The sequence below is a fragment of the Dermochelys coriacea genome, chromosome 24 (assembly GCF_009764565.3).
Source record: "Dermochelys coriacea isolate rDerCor1 chromosome 24, rDerCor1.pri.v4, whole genome shotgun sequence".
NCBI classification, from domain to species: domain Eukaryota; kingdom Metazoa; phylum Chordata; order Testudines; family Dermochelyidae; genus Dermochelys; species Dermochelys coriacea.
This window is the reverse complement of record NC_050091.1, coordinates 1,486,080-1,504,310: the sequence shown is the minus strand read 5'-3', so window position 1 is coordinate 1,504,310 and position 18,231 is coordinate 1,486,080. Positions and strand designations below refer to the sequence as shown.

Genomic DNA, 18,231 nt, shown 5'->3' with positions numbered 1-18,231 from the left:
CCATCCTGGTCAGGGGGTCGGTAATAGATCCCTACTGCAGAAAGGGAGAAAACACCCACGTGAGCAGGGCAGAGCTGATAAATTCTTCCATGCAGTTTTCTGAAAGAGACAGTTTGAAATTGTCCAAATGTTTTGGTGCAGCGCATTTGAGCCACAGCACGCTGGAGAGGAACGCCCCTTCCTGTCACCCTCGCGGCTATGGAGAGTAAAAGACAACAAAGGGTTAAAGCCCAAACGTTTCAATTCAGCCCAACCCAACTTTTGCAGCCCTGCAGTGCTGGATGAGGGCCCTGGGCTGACGGGACAGGGCTCTTTCAGTACAGGTCTTTCCCAGCACAAGCCCGAGTAATCCAGTGGCACGGTTGGGCCAGTTGTAGGTCTCTCTCCAGCGCTGTGGCACAATCCAGCTGTAAAAGGAGAAAGATGCAGAGGTCCGAGCAGGGGGAGCGGAGTAGCAGAGAGGGCAGGATCTGGGGCACCTGGCTCAGCTGTTCATTCCCTTTTCTCCCCCATAGAAGCCTAGTGGCAGGTTTAACCCTACAGTGACTTCAGTGTTTGGGGGAAGTGCTGGCACAGGAGTTCTAGCCAACAGCGAGGCAGCATCAAGAGCCACAGTTATGTCAGGTGAGGGCAGGGCCATGTGGCCACCCCTGCACTCTTCAAGGCCACTTCCATTTGGGTGCCATTCTCCCCTAGGCTCCTGGTGACAGCCCCAGCTGAAAGGTTGGTGGTTCAGTGGTCGGCTCAAGGCCCCTCACAGATAGGAAGGTGAGGAAAGATGTTCAGATGTGTCCGGGATGCTCCCACAGGGGTCTGGGTCAACACGGGAGACGAGGCTCTTGGTCCTGGAGGTGGCAGTAATTTGATGCAACCCGAAAAGGCTTTTCCATATCTCCTGCTATTTCCATAAGGCACACAATTAGCCTTTGGAACTCATTGCAACGTCATTGAGTTCAGCTGTTAAAAAAGGCAAAGGGAATCACCCAACTAGAAGAATATCTAGTTATAACAGCTGAATGGCAAACAAGGATCCAAATGTTCCTGCTTCAGAACATGAACCAATCTCTGATTGCTGGTGCAAAGCAGACTCTTCCCAGGGAAAGGCAGGCCGGCCGCAGAAAGGGGATTGCTGTGTGGCAGTAAATTGCAAGATTTTGAAACATGGTTTAATCCAAAATGGGGTGAAGAGTCCACATCAGCATGGCCTGCATTATCTTCTGCCTCCTCTTCCTCGGCTACCGCAGGAGCCTCCCCACCCCCCGCCAATTTTTTTTTTTTAATTTAAACAAACAGTTCTGTCATTTCTCACTAAAACTGATGAATGGTTCATGGAAATAGATTTGAATCTGTTTTCGGAAGGAAAAACAATTCCTATGGAAGTGTTTCCATCAGCTAGATGGGCATTGACACGTTACAGGGGGCTCTGCTGCTAGGTGAGAGCTGATCTCCCACGCCCCCTCTGGGATACCACCCAACCCCAAATGCAACGCACCAGCCTCATAAAAAGTTATAAATCATTCCTTTCTTTATTAAACATAGCTTGCAAGTGATAAATATTACAAAGTTTTTTTTAATCCTTTCTCCAAAAATTAGCTTATTATTTTTAACCAGTCACTGCATAATCGCTTGGCAGTATTTAAACAGCTTTTTTTTTTTTAAACCAGATTTCAAAACACAATGCAAAAAAAACTTAAAATTGTGCAAAAGGCCTGGTTTCCCGCACCCCTCACCTCTCGGTTAGCTAGGCTGCAGGTGTGAGGCTGGGATCCCCTTGCTTTGCCACGCTGTATCCCTTGCTATCCACCCAGACTTCTCCCTCCCCTCCAAGCTCTGGGGGCATCACTCAGTGAGGATGAAGGTGCTGTGCAGTCAGGAACCAGGGCAGAGCATGGTAGCAGTGCCTTTGCACAAACTGTTTGGGGGATGGAAGGCTGTGCTGAGAAATTGGATCCAACAGCACCTCTCCAGGGACGTCGGGCATTCAAGCCGGTGACTCCAGGCCCTGAGCAGCCAGATTGGATGTAGCTACAGAACGAAGTTTGGAGAAGTGGGTAGCAATTTTGCGTGCCCAGTCTGAGATGCCTTAAAGGGGTGTAGACTTTCAGGAAGGGCTGCCGGAAAAGCCAGGCCCCTTTGAAAGGCTCCAGTTGGGCCTCTAAAATCACCTATGAAGATTTGGGCTACACTTGAAGTTGCGGGAAGGGATACAACACCTGGGCCAACCCTTGGAAGCTCTGTTGAGAGGTGCGGCGGTTTCTGCTCTGAAGTGCCCTGCTAACTGGGAGCCTCTCGCTCCCATTCCTGAGCAAAGCTTGACTGCCTTTCCCTTCATCAGCGCTAGTCACAGCTAGGTAGAACGAGCTGGATTCCAGCCTGGCTGGAGAACAACCTCCCGCTTTGTTTTCAGCCATGCAAACTGGGCGCAGACACAGCGAGAACACGCTGGATGGGGAGGGCGACGACCCAGCTCCCAGTTTCTGAATGAGTTTAGCAAGAATCACGGACCTGGAGTCTTTCCAGAGCAGAGCTGCATATGCTGGTGACAGAGTGCAAACAGCTGCCTGCAAAACGCACTGGAATTGCCTCTGTCCTCCTAAAGCACGCTGGTGCAACCCTATGCCCAGACCGTCCCTATCACAGCACCCCGAGGGAACGGGTCTGCTATGGAGCTGCTTAGCCCATTTGAGCCAGCAAGTCACCTCCATCAGTGTAATCTTTTGGCCACATGAACAGCTGGAGGGGCTGGGGGTATTCGTGGGAGGGAAAGCAAGGAAGTGAGACACTAACACACCCTTCCCCATTCCCAGAACAGAGAGGGGCTGTAGCTTCCCACCCCGCCCAGTCCATTTCAATCCCCTCCAGTCATGCAGACAGCTGGGGCAGCCTTCGCTGCTGGTACCAGGAGCCCACTCCAGGAAGGGGCTCAGTCCCTTGGTGTTCTGGTACCACTGATCAGCTGGGAACCTGCCAACACCAGGATGCTTGTGGAGAAGCAGGTGGGTGCATGTGCGGACGTGGAAGGCTTCAGAGGAGCCAGGAACTGGCAGGCAGGAGTGAGGGGGACTGGAGAGAACAAGCCAGTCTCTGTGGAGCAGAGACACCACACAGTGGGCCACTCTGCAATGTTCTACGGGCCCCCATTTTGCCAGGCTGAAGGGAACGCTACGGCAGCCCTAGCACGATGCTGCTCACCCAATGGGGATTTGAGAACAGGTGCAAATGCTGAGAGGGTTTTTTCAGCAGGGCAAAGGGTAGGCGAGCCGGTTCTGAGCCTGGGCTGGTCGGAGCAGGACCCGCCAGGCTGCACCAAGAGGAATGCACCCAGCTGGGGGGAACGGGAGTCTTCAGGCAGGGTCAGCTATACAGAGCACTACAAAGAGCGTGCAAGGAGTGTAGGTGTCAGCTGGCTTAGACTGCAGGGAGGAGACGAGAAGCCGGGACTCCAAAGGGCTCTGGATCTTACAGGTGCTGTTTGCTCTCTCAGATGAACACAGAGTCTGGACAGGCACTGGTAAGACACTTGAAATCCAGGGAAGGGTTAGACCAGCACCTTGTGCCAGCACCTTTATGTCTGACCAACAACTGCTTAGGCTGCCTCTCCCCGGGAGGGGCTAGTGACCACAGGAATCCTGGGGCAGCCGTTCTGAGAGCAGCCACAGTCACACAGTACTGGAGACCACGCATCTCAAGCTCTTTGGATTGTCATAGCTGCTGGGAACAGATGTTTCCCCCTTTCCCAGCAGCCGGTCTGAGAAGCTCTATCATTTCATCCTGGGTCCCTGCCTGTTTTGGGCTCTGCTGAGCGTCTGCACAGGCTCTGGCAGACAGAACATGAAGGAAGCCGCACACCGCAGGTTGTTATAGATGTATATTGTATATATGCCAATGCAATAATAAAAACAGTGCAAATACAATTACAGTTCATAATACTTGTCCCCACCCCCGTCCCACTCCCCAAGATCCGGATGCTCCCCACGGGAATGCACCACCACTGCTGGTTAGAGAGACATCACGAGCTGTAAACCTAACGCTGGGGGAAAAAACTTCCTGCCTCCACTGCACTAGGGGGTGCTGGTAACTTGTAGGGTCCTTCTTTGTGTGTGTGAAAGGCACAGATTTGGGAGGTGGCGATTGCCACCAGTGCATTTCTGCAGGCTAGCAGTTCCCGCCTGGACAAGAGCGCCAGCCCCTGGGATCTTTGCCCTCTGCAGCCATCTGACTTTGCTTCCCTAACCCACCCACCGGAAACCACCCCTTTTGCACGTTTCAGGTCATACACAAAAGGTCACACTACAAAAGGACGTAACAACTTTCACAATATCCATGGCGAGGCTGTTTTTTTGTTTTGTTTTGTTTTCTACACAATGTACAATTGTTTTTAATGTGTCAAGAAATAGCTTATATACACGAATGAGTCCTTGTTATAACATTTCGGCAGCAATATCATAAGCTAATTAAGATCTTGTCAGGGTGGGTGAGTGGAGATGGGTGAGGGTTAGAGAAGAAAGGGGGAGGGATGGGTTATGCCTTTGGAGGAACAAAAAATAAAACCCCACTAAAGCGTTCACAAGCAGCTCTACATCTAGCTGTAAAAGAAAAGCTAACTGAAGCGGGGAAAAAAATCCCTATTTCTGTATCTAAAAAAAGAGACGATTTTCTACCGTACATCACATCCATAAAGGGGGAGGGGCACTTTACCAGGGATTGGGAGTGGTCGCGCGCTGTGGTCAAGACAAAAAAAATTTAAACCTGTGCAGATCACAGACAAAGCAAGCATCTTAATTCCCCTTCGACACAGAGATAAGCAGGCAGAGGGGTGGGGCGTCAAATACTGCAATGAACCAAACTGCTGTCTGGAGGGTTGGATACTCCACCATCCCCAGCAGCAGTGCAAGGGTCTAGGCAACAGAAATTCCCTGGGGATTTAATGAGAGGAAGCCAGAGAGATTCCCCAGTGGAAGGGGTAAGGTGCCCAGGGCAGCAGGAGTGAAGGATGGGCTCGGATGACTGGGGGATGGAAACAGCATTGAAACACAAAGCAGGTGCCCAGTTTTTGGTGCTCCCAGGTTTACCAACATGACCTGGCACCTGCCGACTGCTGCTGGATTGCTGTGCAGTGAACCCAGCCAAGGCCAAAGGGAGCATTTGCTCTGTGCTTTCTAACTCGGGGTACCCCTCTACGAAGTGTGGGAAGAACCCTGCTTGTTGCAGGAAGCGTTTACAGAACCAAGGAACAAAACTCCAGAGATGAGGTGCAGCCCCCCAGTCCTGCTGGAGATGAGAATTTCTGTTTCACGTGAACAGCTGGGGCTGCATGCAGGGAGAGCACCCCGCTATTGGTTCCCTCTCCCCTTAGCACCACAGAACCCATCAATGTGTGGAGACACACTTCCAGGACAAGAGTTGGGGGAGAGGGGGGATTCATGAATGATTTTACAATTCAGCAACCGATTGGCAAGAGTGTGGGACTATGGAGAGAGGGGAACTGGGCAATGAGCAGAAAACAGCTGCGGGCCAAGTAATACGACTGGCTCCCGTCGCTGGCTGGGCCTTAAGAACAGCTCAGAGGACATCAGCCAAAGGGAAGGAGCAACTCGAGGCCACAGCGAGCAACAGATGGGCCAGCAGGATCTGAGCAGGGCCTCACCTGTCTCAGTAAAGCCACTGTGCACCTCCAGCACTTGACGGACACCCAGCAGCCCACACAACCCCCGTGAGGCAGCCTCCAATCTACAGTTGGGGAAAGAGGAAGGTGAAGTGACTTACCCAAGGCCACAGAACTGGGAGTAGAACTGGGGAGTTCCTGGCTCCCGGACCCAGGCTCGGACCATGCTGCCTGCCACAGAAGCAGGTCAGCCTTCACTGCACTGGGTCAGACAGGGTGATCTGCGAGGCCCGGGCTGCAGGACGGAAATAAATCTATAAGCAAGCGACAGGGACTTTTCTTTCACCAACCACTGCAATAATCAATCTGGGGTGGTTGGGGGACCCTGATCCCCTTCCCAAGAAATTTAACTTAGCACCATTATTGTTAACTTGCTCTCCGACAATTAACTAGTGCATGAGGCCTCAGCGGCAGGGACTTAAGTATTGCACATTTTTAATGTTAATCTCAGCCAATCTGCTTGGGCCACCTCATACCTCTCGGTAACACCCATGGGGGGAGATGAGGGCAGGAGACAGCGGGACAAAGCCAACTCCATGTCAAGAGGCAAGTGGTGGTGGTGGGGGGCGGGCACAAAGAACAGGCTGATAATTTCTTGGCTTTATCAAAGGAGAAGAAACAGTTAATCAAAGTGCTCCCCTCTAAGCACAGCAGGTTGATAATCAATGTCCCAGTGGGTGTGGGAGAGGAGTACCACGCCAGCTAAACAGTGAACCACAAAACAAAAGAAAAAAGCCACTGCGCATTCCACTACTTTCCAAAAAAATCCTTTCACCTCTGCAGGGCCCCAGCCACGCATCCACGCCCCTCGATTATTATTAAGTGCTCACTGAATAGAGGGAGTGGGGTGCACCGAAGCAAAGAGCGGGGAAGGGCCTGTTGTACCAGCACAGCCCCCCCCCCCACTTTGAGATGATCGGGTGAGGGAGAGAAGTCTGCACAGGAACTGGAGTAGGTAGGGAGGGCCTAGTTCTTGCATTGATACAGACCCTCCTCTCCAAAGACAGGGGCAGGCGCGTTGTGCCTCTTTGGGAGAAATCCTGCTGGCTTTCAAAGTAAAGGCATCAGACCTCCTTCAGTCACTCGGCAGCAATCCGTTCAGACTATGGCAGTTCAGGTATTGCAGCCACAGCTATCAACCAGAGACAGGAGGGACAGAGACGACAGGAACCCAAGTGTCAGTGGCGATGCAGCACGGAGTCATGCTGAAAAGAAGGGTGCCTCTTCCCAAACACCAGGTGCTGCCGGGCACCCCGACAATGACACTCCATGCGAGTGATGACGTAGCACTTCATTGCACAATTAATGTTCCATCAGGAAACGCTGTCCAAGGAGGGCAGGGTTCCCCCTCAGAAGCAGCAAATCAAGCATATTCGCTTCGTTTTGTAACAGTTTGACCAAGGAGGTTACCCCCATTAACATAATTCTATCAACAGCAAGCGGGAAGGCTCCACACCAGCATCCTGCTCCCAAGACTGCAGTTCTGCGGGGCCTCTTTCCAGGGTACTGGTGAGATGGCGGCACCCTCTGCTGCCAGGAGATGGTTCTGCTCTTTTCGGGTTCAGGTGCGGGGCGTCTTGGGGCAACGGTAAGTGCAAATAGAGCGATCTGCAGACACGACTCTCAGCTTGCTCTTGCTTTGGGTTTGCTAACTCAATCCAATCCAAGCTCCTACCGCAGCTCGGTCCACTGTGCCCTGCAACACTTTCTGCCTGGCAGCCGAGACGCTTCCAGCTTCACGGCGTCAATGACAGGGAGCTGCTCTTGAGAGCAGAACAGCATGGGGGCAGCGGGGGATTAAAAAGGCATGAGGCCACTGTGCCCTTTGGTAGTTCATCACAGTCCCTTAGAGAACTTCAACTTCTAAACAGGGAGCATCAGAATTACTGGGAGACGGAAACACACACGTGGTGGCAGCACGGGTCTGCTCCATTTCTGCTGCACTGCATTACTGAGTCTGGTAGCCCAGCTGCATCAGCACAACTGATGGGATTCCCTGGCACAATCCATCAGCCCTGCCATCCCTTGCACTGCTCTGTCAAGCACAGAGATCTGCATCAAGCCACATGTGCTGCAAGTGGCAGATGCACGGCACTGAAACAGCTCCTTCACACACGGGGCTGCCTTCCTCCAGGGAAAGGCATCATATACCATTAACAATTGCATGTGGGCCAAGCTATTACGGACCAACCCCCCAGCGAGATTCAATTGGACGCATCCACAGAACCTCTGTCCCTTACCTCTTTTGGTGAGCAACTCAAAGAATGCAAGTCTTAATTCGCCCTATTAAGTGCATAGAACAGCTGTCCAAACGCCAGCACATGGCCACCTCTCCCCCCTCTTCCCCTCGAGTCAGCACTGACCACCCTGTATAAATGGTCACTTGGAGTAGAGTGGATGCTCTTAAAAAAAAAAATCTCTGGAAAGGAAAAAAGTTTAACCATCCATTTAGCAGAAGGAAAAATAAAAATTAAAAATTCTATGCTTTGTCATTACAAAAAATAGCATAAAACGAGCATTAACACGTGTATAGTGCTGATTTCAAGCAGACAATTGTCCTGACCTCGGGCAAGGGGAATGACCTCACTGCTATAGAAAACCAAAGAGAAGAGTTAAGGTTTGGGAAAGGACAGGTCGCTGAAGTTTTGAAATGTTTTTTGTGTCTTTTCACCATGTATGGTAGGCACCAGTACAGGCACTGCATGCGACAGAAGTGGGGGGGGGGGGAGGGTCAATAGGCGTTATTTCTGTCCGCTGATGGACTGCGATATAGACCGGGGTGGGATCATATCTAAAAGGTATTCCCGCTGCCGGTCTGCCAAACTCGATGCTTTGTGGCCTCCAATCCCAGCATTCAGGTATGCAATGTTAACACCTAGAGGGGAGAGAAAAGCAAGTGGAGACAATTACTCCTGTAACACACGTGACACACCCAAAACCACCCCGCCCCAGAGAGTGCAGAGGCAGCCAGCTTAACAGAACTCTCGCCATCGACTCTTACTGCCACTCCCTGAAAGAGAGGGCTCCACGCCCCACCCACGCAGTACAGGTCTGTCCCCTACATGAGCCAGCATCCTGTCAAGCCACAAGGCTTCTACGCCTTCCTTTGGGAGCATGCACCAAGTCAGGAGCAAGTGTGTGCCAGGAATAAATGACGGTTCTACAAGGTCTCTATTGTCCCTGACTGATCATCATTACACTCAACGGTAATTAGTACAACTGACCCCCCGCCATTTGTTTGAAAGGCCATTTGGTTACAGAATCAATGAAAACACAGGCCTAGCCTTATAATACAAAGCCACTGTCCCAGAAGGACACACGAGCTGTGATAGGCTCTCTCGTGTTTGTCAGAGCACTGAGCAGCCAGCCAGGCAATATTAGCACCTATGCAGGGTCTCCAACTTCCATGCACATGACAGACATGAACCTGTCCTCCCAATGACCCTCAGGTCAGTGGAATTATCCATTTGAGAGATGGAGGAACTGAGAAGTGCAAGCTCCTGGCCCTGGAGCAGGTCCCCGTCAGCACAGCGAGTTCCTGCACTCAGGCCACTGGCCATGCTCTGAGGAGAGGACTTCCAGCCACTGACAATGTGGTTAAGGGTCTTAGTCTAGTCTGCAGCCCGGCCTCCCCTTCCCATTCCACAGACCAACGTTTGACGTTACCTGGCATACCAAGGAGACCACCCGCAACCGACAGCTGTGGCGCCTGTGCGAAATTGGACAGCATTGAGCGGGCAGAGGTGGGGATGCCACGCTGCAGAGTGCTCTGGGGCTGTGAAGCCTGCGGTCAGAGAGAGCAAACAAGTGGCAAGTGAGCAGTACACACACACCCCACCTTTTCCAGAAGCAGCACCAGTGAAAGAGCAAGGGCCATGAAGGGGTCTGGCCATAATCCACACGTACCAACATACACATCCTGACCCAAAGCCCAGCTCCAGCATGGGGAAGTCAGGCAGCTTTGGTTTCACCAGACAGGGACAGGTGATGTATTCAGAGCTCCCATCTCTGTTGGAATGAAAGGCAGGAAGGTCCCAGACCAGTGTCAGAGCAAAACGGTGACCAGCCTTGACAGGTCATGGAGCGCCTGGCAGTAGGTGCTAGTGGAAATAGCAAGTGGGCAGCAGCCAGAGACGAGGGGAGGGACTGCTCTCTGCCTGCGTCCACCATCCTGAAAACCCCATGTTTGCCAGTGATTGATTTCAGGCCTTGGGCAGCCTTACCAGGCTGAGAGCTCACTCCAGTGCCTGCTCCCCCGCTGGCTGATCTGGGAGTGACCGGGCAGGCAGCGGAAAGGGGCTTATACGCCTTCCTGGCAGTTGGCACTGAGGTGCCAGGGGAGCCCCGCAGGGCAGGCAACTCAGGAAGCTGTCCCCATCATCTCTGCTTGTAGACCAGGTGCCACCCAGACTCAGGATCACTGCAGTAAGTCTGACTACCACAGCATGTGGATGGGGGAAGAATTACAAAGGGATGGTAATACTGAGAGGGAAAGGGCCCACAAAGTACAAAGGATGGATGAGAAATGGCCCCCCGCTGTTGCAAAGAGCGGCTTGGAGACGACAGGGTAAGTCTCAAGGCAAGCAGGCTGGCTGCTGCCTCTGCAGTGCTGTGTGAGACCAGAGACTCGGCGCCCCAGCTGCATCGGCGCTGGCGCTGGCCATCCGGACAATACATTCCATCAACTGAAAGGGCCAACCCCTCCCCTGCCATGGCCACCAAGAGGCTGGCGGGCCGCTGTCTCACACCACTGGAGCTGCTCACCTGTCGGAGTGAGTGGTGCCTCATGATGGTCTCCTGTTTGCCGACACTGGACACAGCAGGAGCTGCAGTGGGAGATAAGGCTGCCTGCTGCTGTAGCCTCTGCTCAATTTCCTGCAGGAAGCAGAGGCATTTTAGAGCAACACACAAGGGGCCAATTTAGGAGCATTTACCCCAGTGGCTACTGTCAGTGATACGCAGGAACAATTCCTTCTCTGGGGCCCGTATGGGCAGCAAGGTCAGTGTATGGCAGAGAGAGTCCCAATTAAATCTGCTGCCTATGCTGGGGGGCCGGGGAGGGGGTAGAAGAAGTGCCAGGGAAAGCCAGCCTTGGGATCCTTCTGCCCTCAAAGCAAGAGGAGCATTTAGGCTCCTTTCTACATTCAAGCTGCATGTGATTTGGTTGCTGTGGAGCCCTCACTGACCCTCCTCTTCCTCGCATTGCTCCCAACACCCCTCTGCCTGAATTGTTGCCCAGAGTCTGATGTTTGCCGGAGATTGTAAACTGTCCGTCTATGGCCTGGAAAATGCCTTGCGTACCAACAGCGATACACAAGGACATCTAATCAGCTCTACCCAGAGCAAAGGGCCTCTCGGTTTAGTCCGCAGTGTTGATTGCCAGACGTGTGAGAGAAGACCAGACTGGCGCTAGAGGGGGCATCTTAACCTACTACCCCTAGCCTGGACCAGGACAAAGGGGCTAGATGGAGTCCTTGCAAAGGAGGTGGCTTGCAAGGGCCAGACCGGCAGAGCTGCGGCATCAGGGGATTATTCTAGCATTCCCACCCCACACGGATGGAGTCACAGATAAGCCATCCCGGTGGATCTGGGCAGCCCTGAGGATGTGGGTCAGGGCAGCCCGTTAGAGACTCACTTGACTTTAGGGGAGCTTTTCAAAAAGAGCTCCCAATTCCCACTGGCTTCCACAGGGGGCTGGGCAGCTACCGCCCTCAGGGGGAGCTTTTCGAAGGCACAGAGTGACCGAATGCTGCAGCTCAGGAGTAGCTGGCAGTTTGTCCATTGCTGAATTACACATTCCCTAGCCCACAAGATGGGCAACAGGCCACTTCCCTCATGGACCTCAGTTGACTGAAGTCTGTTCACCCTACCCCAAGTGCTAAGGGAGGGAGGGAGGAGAACTTAGAGTCTCCCTGACATCAGGGCAGCTTCTCCCCCTGCCCTTGTTCTCAGCTCCTGCCCCACATTATGGTCACTATCCATCTAAAAAGGGAGTCGGGAAGACTTCATTCAGAGCCGCCCAACACTGCTCTCCACTTAGCTGCTCTGGGGGGAGCACAGAGCTTCCCAGCAATGACAGCACAGCTAAGTACACTGCATCTATAATACTCCCAGCCACAAGTGGAGGGATGAATCCTGCTCCAGGCCCCCATGATGTTCATCTGGAATCACTCCTTTGGCCTGGCTCCGTCTCAAAGCACTCTGCAAACACGAAGCGTGGAGGTAGGCAAATGTCTTTATGTGACAGCTGAGCAAATAGATACTGAGGGGTTAAGCAACTTCTCCTGTATTACAGGAAGGCAGTGGCAGAACTGGGAACAGAAGCCAGTAGCCTTGACTCCCAGTTCCCAGCCCACTCTGCCTCCCACTGCCAGTGTGGCAAGCGAGTTATAAAGCCATTGGGAGAACGTACACAAAGGAAAAAGGAATAACGGGCCTCAGGAAATACTCCGTTCACTGCAGGAGAGGGTATTTTTAGATACAGTTTAAGAAAAGCCAGTGCTAGGTAAGTACTGCACTGACAGAGCACCCCTCCAGGAACTGGTCACAAGACTGCACGGAGGAAAGGGAACACGGATTGCCTCTGCACGCGTGGCAAACCCATGCGCTGCTGGGGAAGGGAGAAGCAGAGATTGGAAGCAGGACTGGAGCTGGAGGATGCCTGCGTCTCCAGCAGGTTGGGATGCCAGGATGGAACTTGCCTGCTCCTGCTGCAAGGCTTTCACAAAGGCGTTCTTCAGCCGGTTGGTGTGCTCTGCCTTCAGCGCCTTCTTCTGATTGGAGGTCATGCACTGCTCGCACAGGATCTTGCCGTTCTTCTCCTGCTTCCAGTGCGGGGTGAAGTCAGTGCGGCACTGAGCGCAGACAAAGGGCTCCATGCGCAGAAGGGACGCGCAGCCTTTGCCTAGATGTCACCAACAACAGGGGTTAATGGGGTGGTACAAACTCCCCCCCAGTCATGGAGACAGAACCAACCTGCACCCTTGGGTCAGTGTAAGTAAGGGGCACTCTGCACGTTAAGAGTCAGCATTGCCAAAGAGAAACTTTGGATGGGAGCAGACTAGGCTTTGCCATAAGATATGCTCAGGATGAACGTGAGCATGGGTCCTCCCTGTGCAGCTATGCATGAGATTCCAGCCTGCTCTCATTCCCAGGCTCTAGGGAACTGCAACATCAGGAGGCTCTCAGGTAGGGGGCTGCCCAGTTACTGCCCGCAAGGATGGAAGTTGCCAGTGGCCAGCTTTAAAACCAAGCTTTTAAACTTTTTAAACTGTCAGGTTCCAAACAGGGGAGACACTGACATCTGCCGAGTTCCACCGGAGTTCGGCAGGACAAATGCCAGCAAACAGATGATTTTAAAGAGGCCTCATCTAGAATCTGAAATTCTCTGATGCAAATAACTCCACTCTGCAGAGTAATTGCTGGTGCAGTGCATCCCTGTTCCAAGTCGGTTACCTTACAGATAGTATTTGCTCCCCCTTTTCAGATACAGATTGTATCTTGCCTAAGAACACTGCAGAGGGATTTACATAACAGTTTTTACAACTCTGTTTCTGGCTACTCTTCCTGTTCCCATGGTAACAGAGAGCACTGAAATCAGGGTGAGGTGCTTTTAAAACAATTATTTCAAAAGAAGGTGCTTTAAAAGACAGGCTGTTGGTGGAGATTCAAAGTCCATTTCCACGGGAATGGAAACTGCGGGCCAGACACAGGAGCCCATGGCAATTTCAGTGCCAGAGAAGAGGGACTCATGCTATTTTGCATCTGAACTCCAGAGGTTTGTTCTGTGGGTTTTCCCCAGGTAAAGGGGTGGGGGAGGATTCTTTAAAAAAAGTCTTCCCTTTATCCCCCTACCCAAGGATAGCATGAAGGGGGCTAAGCTGACCAGGGACCCTTTCAGTGCTTGCTAACCAATCAGCAGTCTTCTCTCAAGGACCACACCGTAGGTGTGCACACATACAGACAGTTCTTCAGCCTGCTCGCTGCCATTAGCACTGCACTAGGATTTCACTGCCCTGGGCACTGCAATGCTAGAATTATACTTAGCACTGATCTTCGAAGCACTTTACAGCCATTAATCCTCCCGACACCCCTGTGAGACAGGCAGCCAAGCACTGCCAGTTTTTCAGATGGAAAGCTGTAGGTGGAGAGGAAGTGACTCCCATTCTTTAAGCCAAGGATCTCAGTCCTATGCAAAGGTAAGTATGACTCCCTTTTACAGACGGGGAAAACAGAGGGGAAGTGACTCGGCCAAAGCTCCCATTCTAGGAAAAGAATCCAGGTGTCCTGACCTCAGGTCTAGTCACTGTTGTCTCTGTAGTAGTCCTATTGCTCACCTGGCTTGTGCTGCCTTGTAACTCACCTTGACTGTCAATAACACTCTGTACCACCTCCTCCAGTCCCACCATGTAGATGAACTCGCTGTTGGCCGCGCTGGGCAGGAAGTGAAGCAAGGGTGCTGGCGGTTTCGGGGGTGGAATCTCCAGCAGCGTTTTTTCCAGTTGCTTGCGCAGGGCAAGCTTGGCAGCTGCCTGGGAATTGGCGGCATCGTTCAGGGCACTGGGGCTGGGGAGCGGGGATGACACCCTGTTCACAGTCCCGGGCTGGATGTGAGAGGCAAGGTTCATGTAGATGGCTGAAGAAGTAGTACGCTGGCAAGGAACAGAAGAACTTGACTGCTGGAGAGAGAAGAGAGGATTAGGGCGGGAGCCTGATGGCCGTGCACAGAAAGGACAGTGAAATCTGACTGATGGAACTTGATTCCCACTATGGGGACTTGCGAGCACACGGCACTATGGCTCTGGGTAGCCTGCTGAAGGTAGGTACGGCTCAGTGGTAGAGACTGCAGTCACTACAACAGAAAGCCAGGGACCAGGAGTGACCTGGATCCCAACTACAGGGTATGTCTTAGCCTCTGCCATTAACTAATCAGCAACATCACAAATGCCCCAAGAGACATCTCTGGAGGAATTAAATCTGCATCCAAAAAACCTCTTCTGCAACATCCAATGGTCTAATGAACCCTACAGCCAGCTTAAGGAGACCCTGGCTAAACGAACACAAACTCAAGCCCTGCATTCGGGCACCTGTGCCAAACCTCATCTGGAGTATAGGCAACACTATGTGCTGTGATTCTCTAGTTGGCACCATTGCTCACAGTCAAGTTGTGCTCCTCCACACCTTTTGCCTCACTGACCTAGCATGTGCCCAAGCATCACCACCACTGCCAGATGGTGTCCATCTCCTCCCACACAAGTGCGCAGAATACACCAGCTACCTCTTCTTCCATCCCCAGCAGCTGTCCTCTGTATCCTCCATTCGGTTGGGTTCTCAGCCCTTCATTCCTTTGGCACACGATAGTAACAAAGCACCTGACAATCCCCTGCTGACTGCGGATACAGTATTCAGCACCACTTCCTGCAAGAGTCCAGATCCACACATGCAACCAAAGTGCGCTTAGAGGCCTTGGCTGCCAGTCTTCCCCATTCCAAGTGGCTTTCCCATTTCATATGGCTGAACATTGCAATATGGTCAAACAGAAGACAGTCCCAACCAGTAATAGAATATGTATTTGATGCTTCAAAAGCGTTAATTTCCCAAAGCTGTGGAAAATTATGAATTAAACTGATTAGAGGAAAAATTTAGACATCCAGTTCTGCTATCCAATTTTCAAAAGAATTTTGAAGATTGGAGAGGGTGCAGAAAAGGACACACAAATTGTTCAAGAACTAGAGAAAATGCCTCAGTGAGAAACTTAAAGAGCTCAAATTGTTAGGCTTCTCAAATGATTGAGAGGTGACTTGATAACACTATCTAGAGATCTTCCTTGGGAGAAAACACTGGATAATAAAGCACTCTAATGTAGTGGAGAAGGGCAGAACAAGAACCAATAACTGGAAGCTGAAACTAGACCATTAGAAATTAGGCACAAATTTTTAACAGGGCGATTAATCCCTTAATAGTTTGTTCCAGTGAAGTGGTGTATTCTCCACTGCTTGGAGTCTTCAATATTGAGACTAGATGCCTTTCTGAAAGATAGGCTTTAGCCAAACCATTGCACTGAATACAGGGGTAATGGGATAAAATTTAAATAGCCTGTGATATGCAGGTGGTCAGACCAGATGACCTAGTGGTGTGTTCTGGCCTTAAACATGCCAAGCTCCACCCCACGTCATGACGCATTTGCCATCCTATCAAGGGCAGAAGCTGACTTAATGTCTTCACTTTTCAGCAGTTCACAGCATTATGCTCACAAAGCATCATCATCTTGGCCTTTTCACACTCAGTTTCAGCCGAATCATTCACAGGTCCAGAAAACATTGCCTGTGACTTGGAATGTACACATCAGGCCAGCATCTGAGTCACAATAAGCAAGGCCATTGTGCTTAAGTGACGACCATGCCCAACAAGGTCTGAGAGTGTCTGGTTTCTCCAACTGCTGTAATGGAGTTGGCACCAGCAGCCCTTTTTCTTGATCTTTAGGTGACATTAAAGCCTTGATTCTAGTCAGGCTTTTGACACAGTCCCACATAACGCTTTCATAAGCAAGCTAGCAAAACGTGGTCTAGATGAAATGACCAGAAGGTAGGTACACTACTGGCTGAACTTGAAGAAGTTACCAATGGCTCACCTGTTAAACTGCAAGGACGTATCTAGCGGGGCCTTGAGGTCCATTTCAGCCCTGTGTATCTATGAAAGTACCAGGCTGTACTCTCTTTATCCACTCTCAGCCTTAATGGTCTGACTTCCAGATGCAGCCCCTGTGCATCCTGATCTAGGACAAATGATGGTTGTACATTTCTTGCCCTCAAACTGCAAGGAATATTCTATGATCTTCAGGCTCTTCCTTTGTCTTTGAAAGGAAGGGTAGATGCCTAGACTGCCCTATATCAGTCCTCTGATGATTTGATTTGTTATATATTCTTTAAATCTTGCAGGGATGATGGTTCTTGCTCCTGTCAGTAGCTAGAACTTATTCACAAGTGACAAAATTGCCCCAGCTGACTGAGATCCACAACATCCTCCTTCCATATGCATCACAATTAGACTTGCTCTGCTGTGGACCCCCACCTGTAGGATCAAAGCCTTCTGTAGCCAAAATTACAGAAAGTTTCCCAGTTGAGGGTGTGGGCGAGACCTCACCCCCAAGCCATTCTTTTTAGGTGACAAATCTGAGAAGCTGTCCCAGAGTGAGGTGTCAGTACAGAAAGACTTGGAACAAACTGATCAAACAAACAGTGGTAAGTCACCAGGACGAGATGGTATCCCCCAGGAGCTCTGAAGGAACTTAAACATAAAATTGCAGAACTACTAACAGTGGTATGCAACCTATTGCTTAAATCAACCCCGGTACCAGATGACTGGGGGACAGCCAACATAACAAACTTTTTTAAAAGGTTCCAGAGGTGACCCTGGCAATTACATGCTGAGGAACCAAACTTCAATACCAGGCAATTAGGTTGAAACAATAGTAAAAACAGAATCATCAGACACACAGATGAACATATTTGTTGGAGGAAGAGTAAAGGGAAAGCAAGTCTCGCCAATCTATTAGAATTCTTTGAGGGCATCGAACATGTGGACAAGGGGGATCCACTGGTTATAGTGTACTTGGACTTTCAGAAAGTCTTTGACAAGGTCCCTCACCGAAGGCTCTTAAGCAAAGTAAGCAATCATGAGATATGAGGAAAGGTCCTCTCCTGAATCAGTAACTGGTTAAAAGATAGGAAACAGGAATACCATGGTCAGTTTTCACAATGAAGAGAGGTAAATAGTGGGGTTCACCAAGGATCTGTACTGGGACCAGTGCTGTTCATCAACGATCTGGAAAAAGGGGGCGAATAGTGAAGTGGCAAAGTTTTCAGACAATACAGAACGTAGTTAAGTTCAAAGCTGACTGGGAAGAGTTAAAACTGGGTGACTGGGCAACAAAAAGCAGATAAAATTCCACGTTGATAAATGCAAAGTAATGCATGCTGGAAAACAAACCAAGCTGTTCATACACAATGATGGGGTCTACATTAGCTGTTACCACTCAAGAAAGATCTTGTAATTATTGTAGCTAGTTCTCTGAAAACACCCGCTAAATGTGCAGCGACAGTCAAAGAAGCTAAATGTTAGGAACCAATCAGTCAGAAAATATCATAATGCCACTATATAAATCTATGGCACACCCACACCTTGAATACTGCTTGCACTTCTGGTCGCCCCATCTCAAAAAAGATATATTAGAATTGAAAAAGGTGCTGAGAAAGCCAACAAAAATGATGAGGGGATGGAACAGCTTCCATATGAGGAGAGATTAAGACAACTGGGGCTGTTCAGCTGGGAAAAGAGACGACTAAGGGCAGATATGCTAGAGGTCTGTAAAATCATGACTGGGGTGGAGAAAGTGACTAAGGAAGTGTTATTTACCCCTTCACATAACACAAGAACCAGGGGTCACCCAAACAAATTAATAGGCTGCAGGTTTAAACCCAACAGAAAGTATTTCTTTACACAATGCACAGTCAGCCTGTGGAACTCGTTACCAGAAGATGTTGTGAAGGCCAAAAGTGTAATGGGTT

General features: G+C 50.7%; 1 protein-coding gene across 6 annotated transcripts in view; it reads right to left on the bottom strand.

Annotated features, from left to right (window-relative positions):
• Positions 1–1,502: 1,502 nt before the first annotated feature.
• The window catches only part of GATAD2B (GATA zinc finger domain containing 2B), an 85,579-nt gene continuing 68,850 nt past the window's right edge, over positions 1,503–18,231 (bottom strand). For 3 of the 6 annotated variants that reach the window (XM_043502260.1, XM_043502259.1, XM_043502262.1), the window contains 6 exons: positions 14,028–14,340; positions 12,367–12,569; positions 10,430–10,540; positions 9,332–9,449; positions 7,418–8,540; positions 1,503–7,373 (listed from right to left, as the gene is read on the bottom strand). In XM_043502260.1, coding sequence (XP_043358195.1) covers positions 8,407–8,540; positions 9,332–9,449; positions 10,430–10,540; positions 12,367–12,569; positions 14,028–14,340 — 879 coding nt within the window. In that variant the 3' untranslated portion in view covers positions 1,503–7,373; positions 7,418–8,406. Of the gene's footprint in view, positions 7,374–7,417; positions 8,541–9,331; positions 9,450–10,429; positions 10,541–12,366; positions 12,570–14,027; positions 14,344–18,231 lie in introns of all 6 variants that reach the window. The other 3 variants (XM_043502256.1, XM_043502255.1, XM_043502261.1) reach the window with 1 other exon arrangement.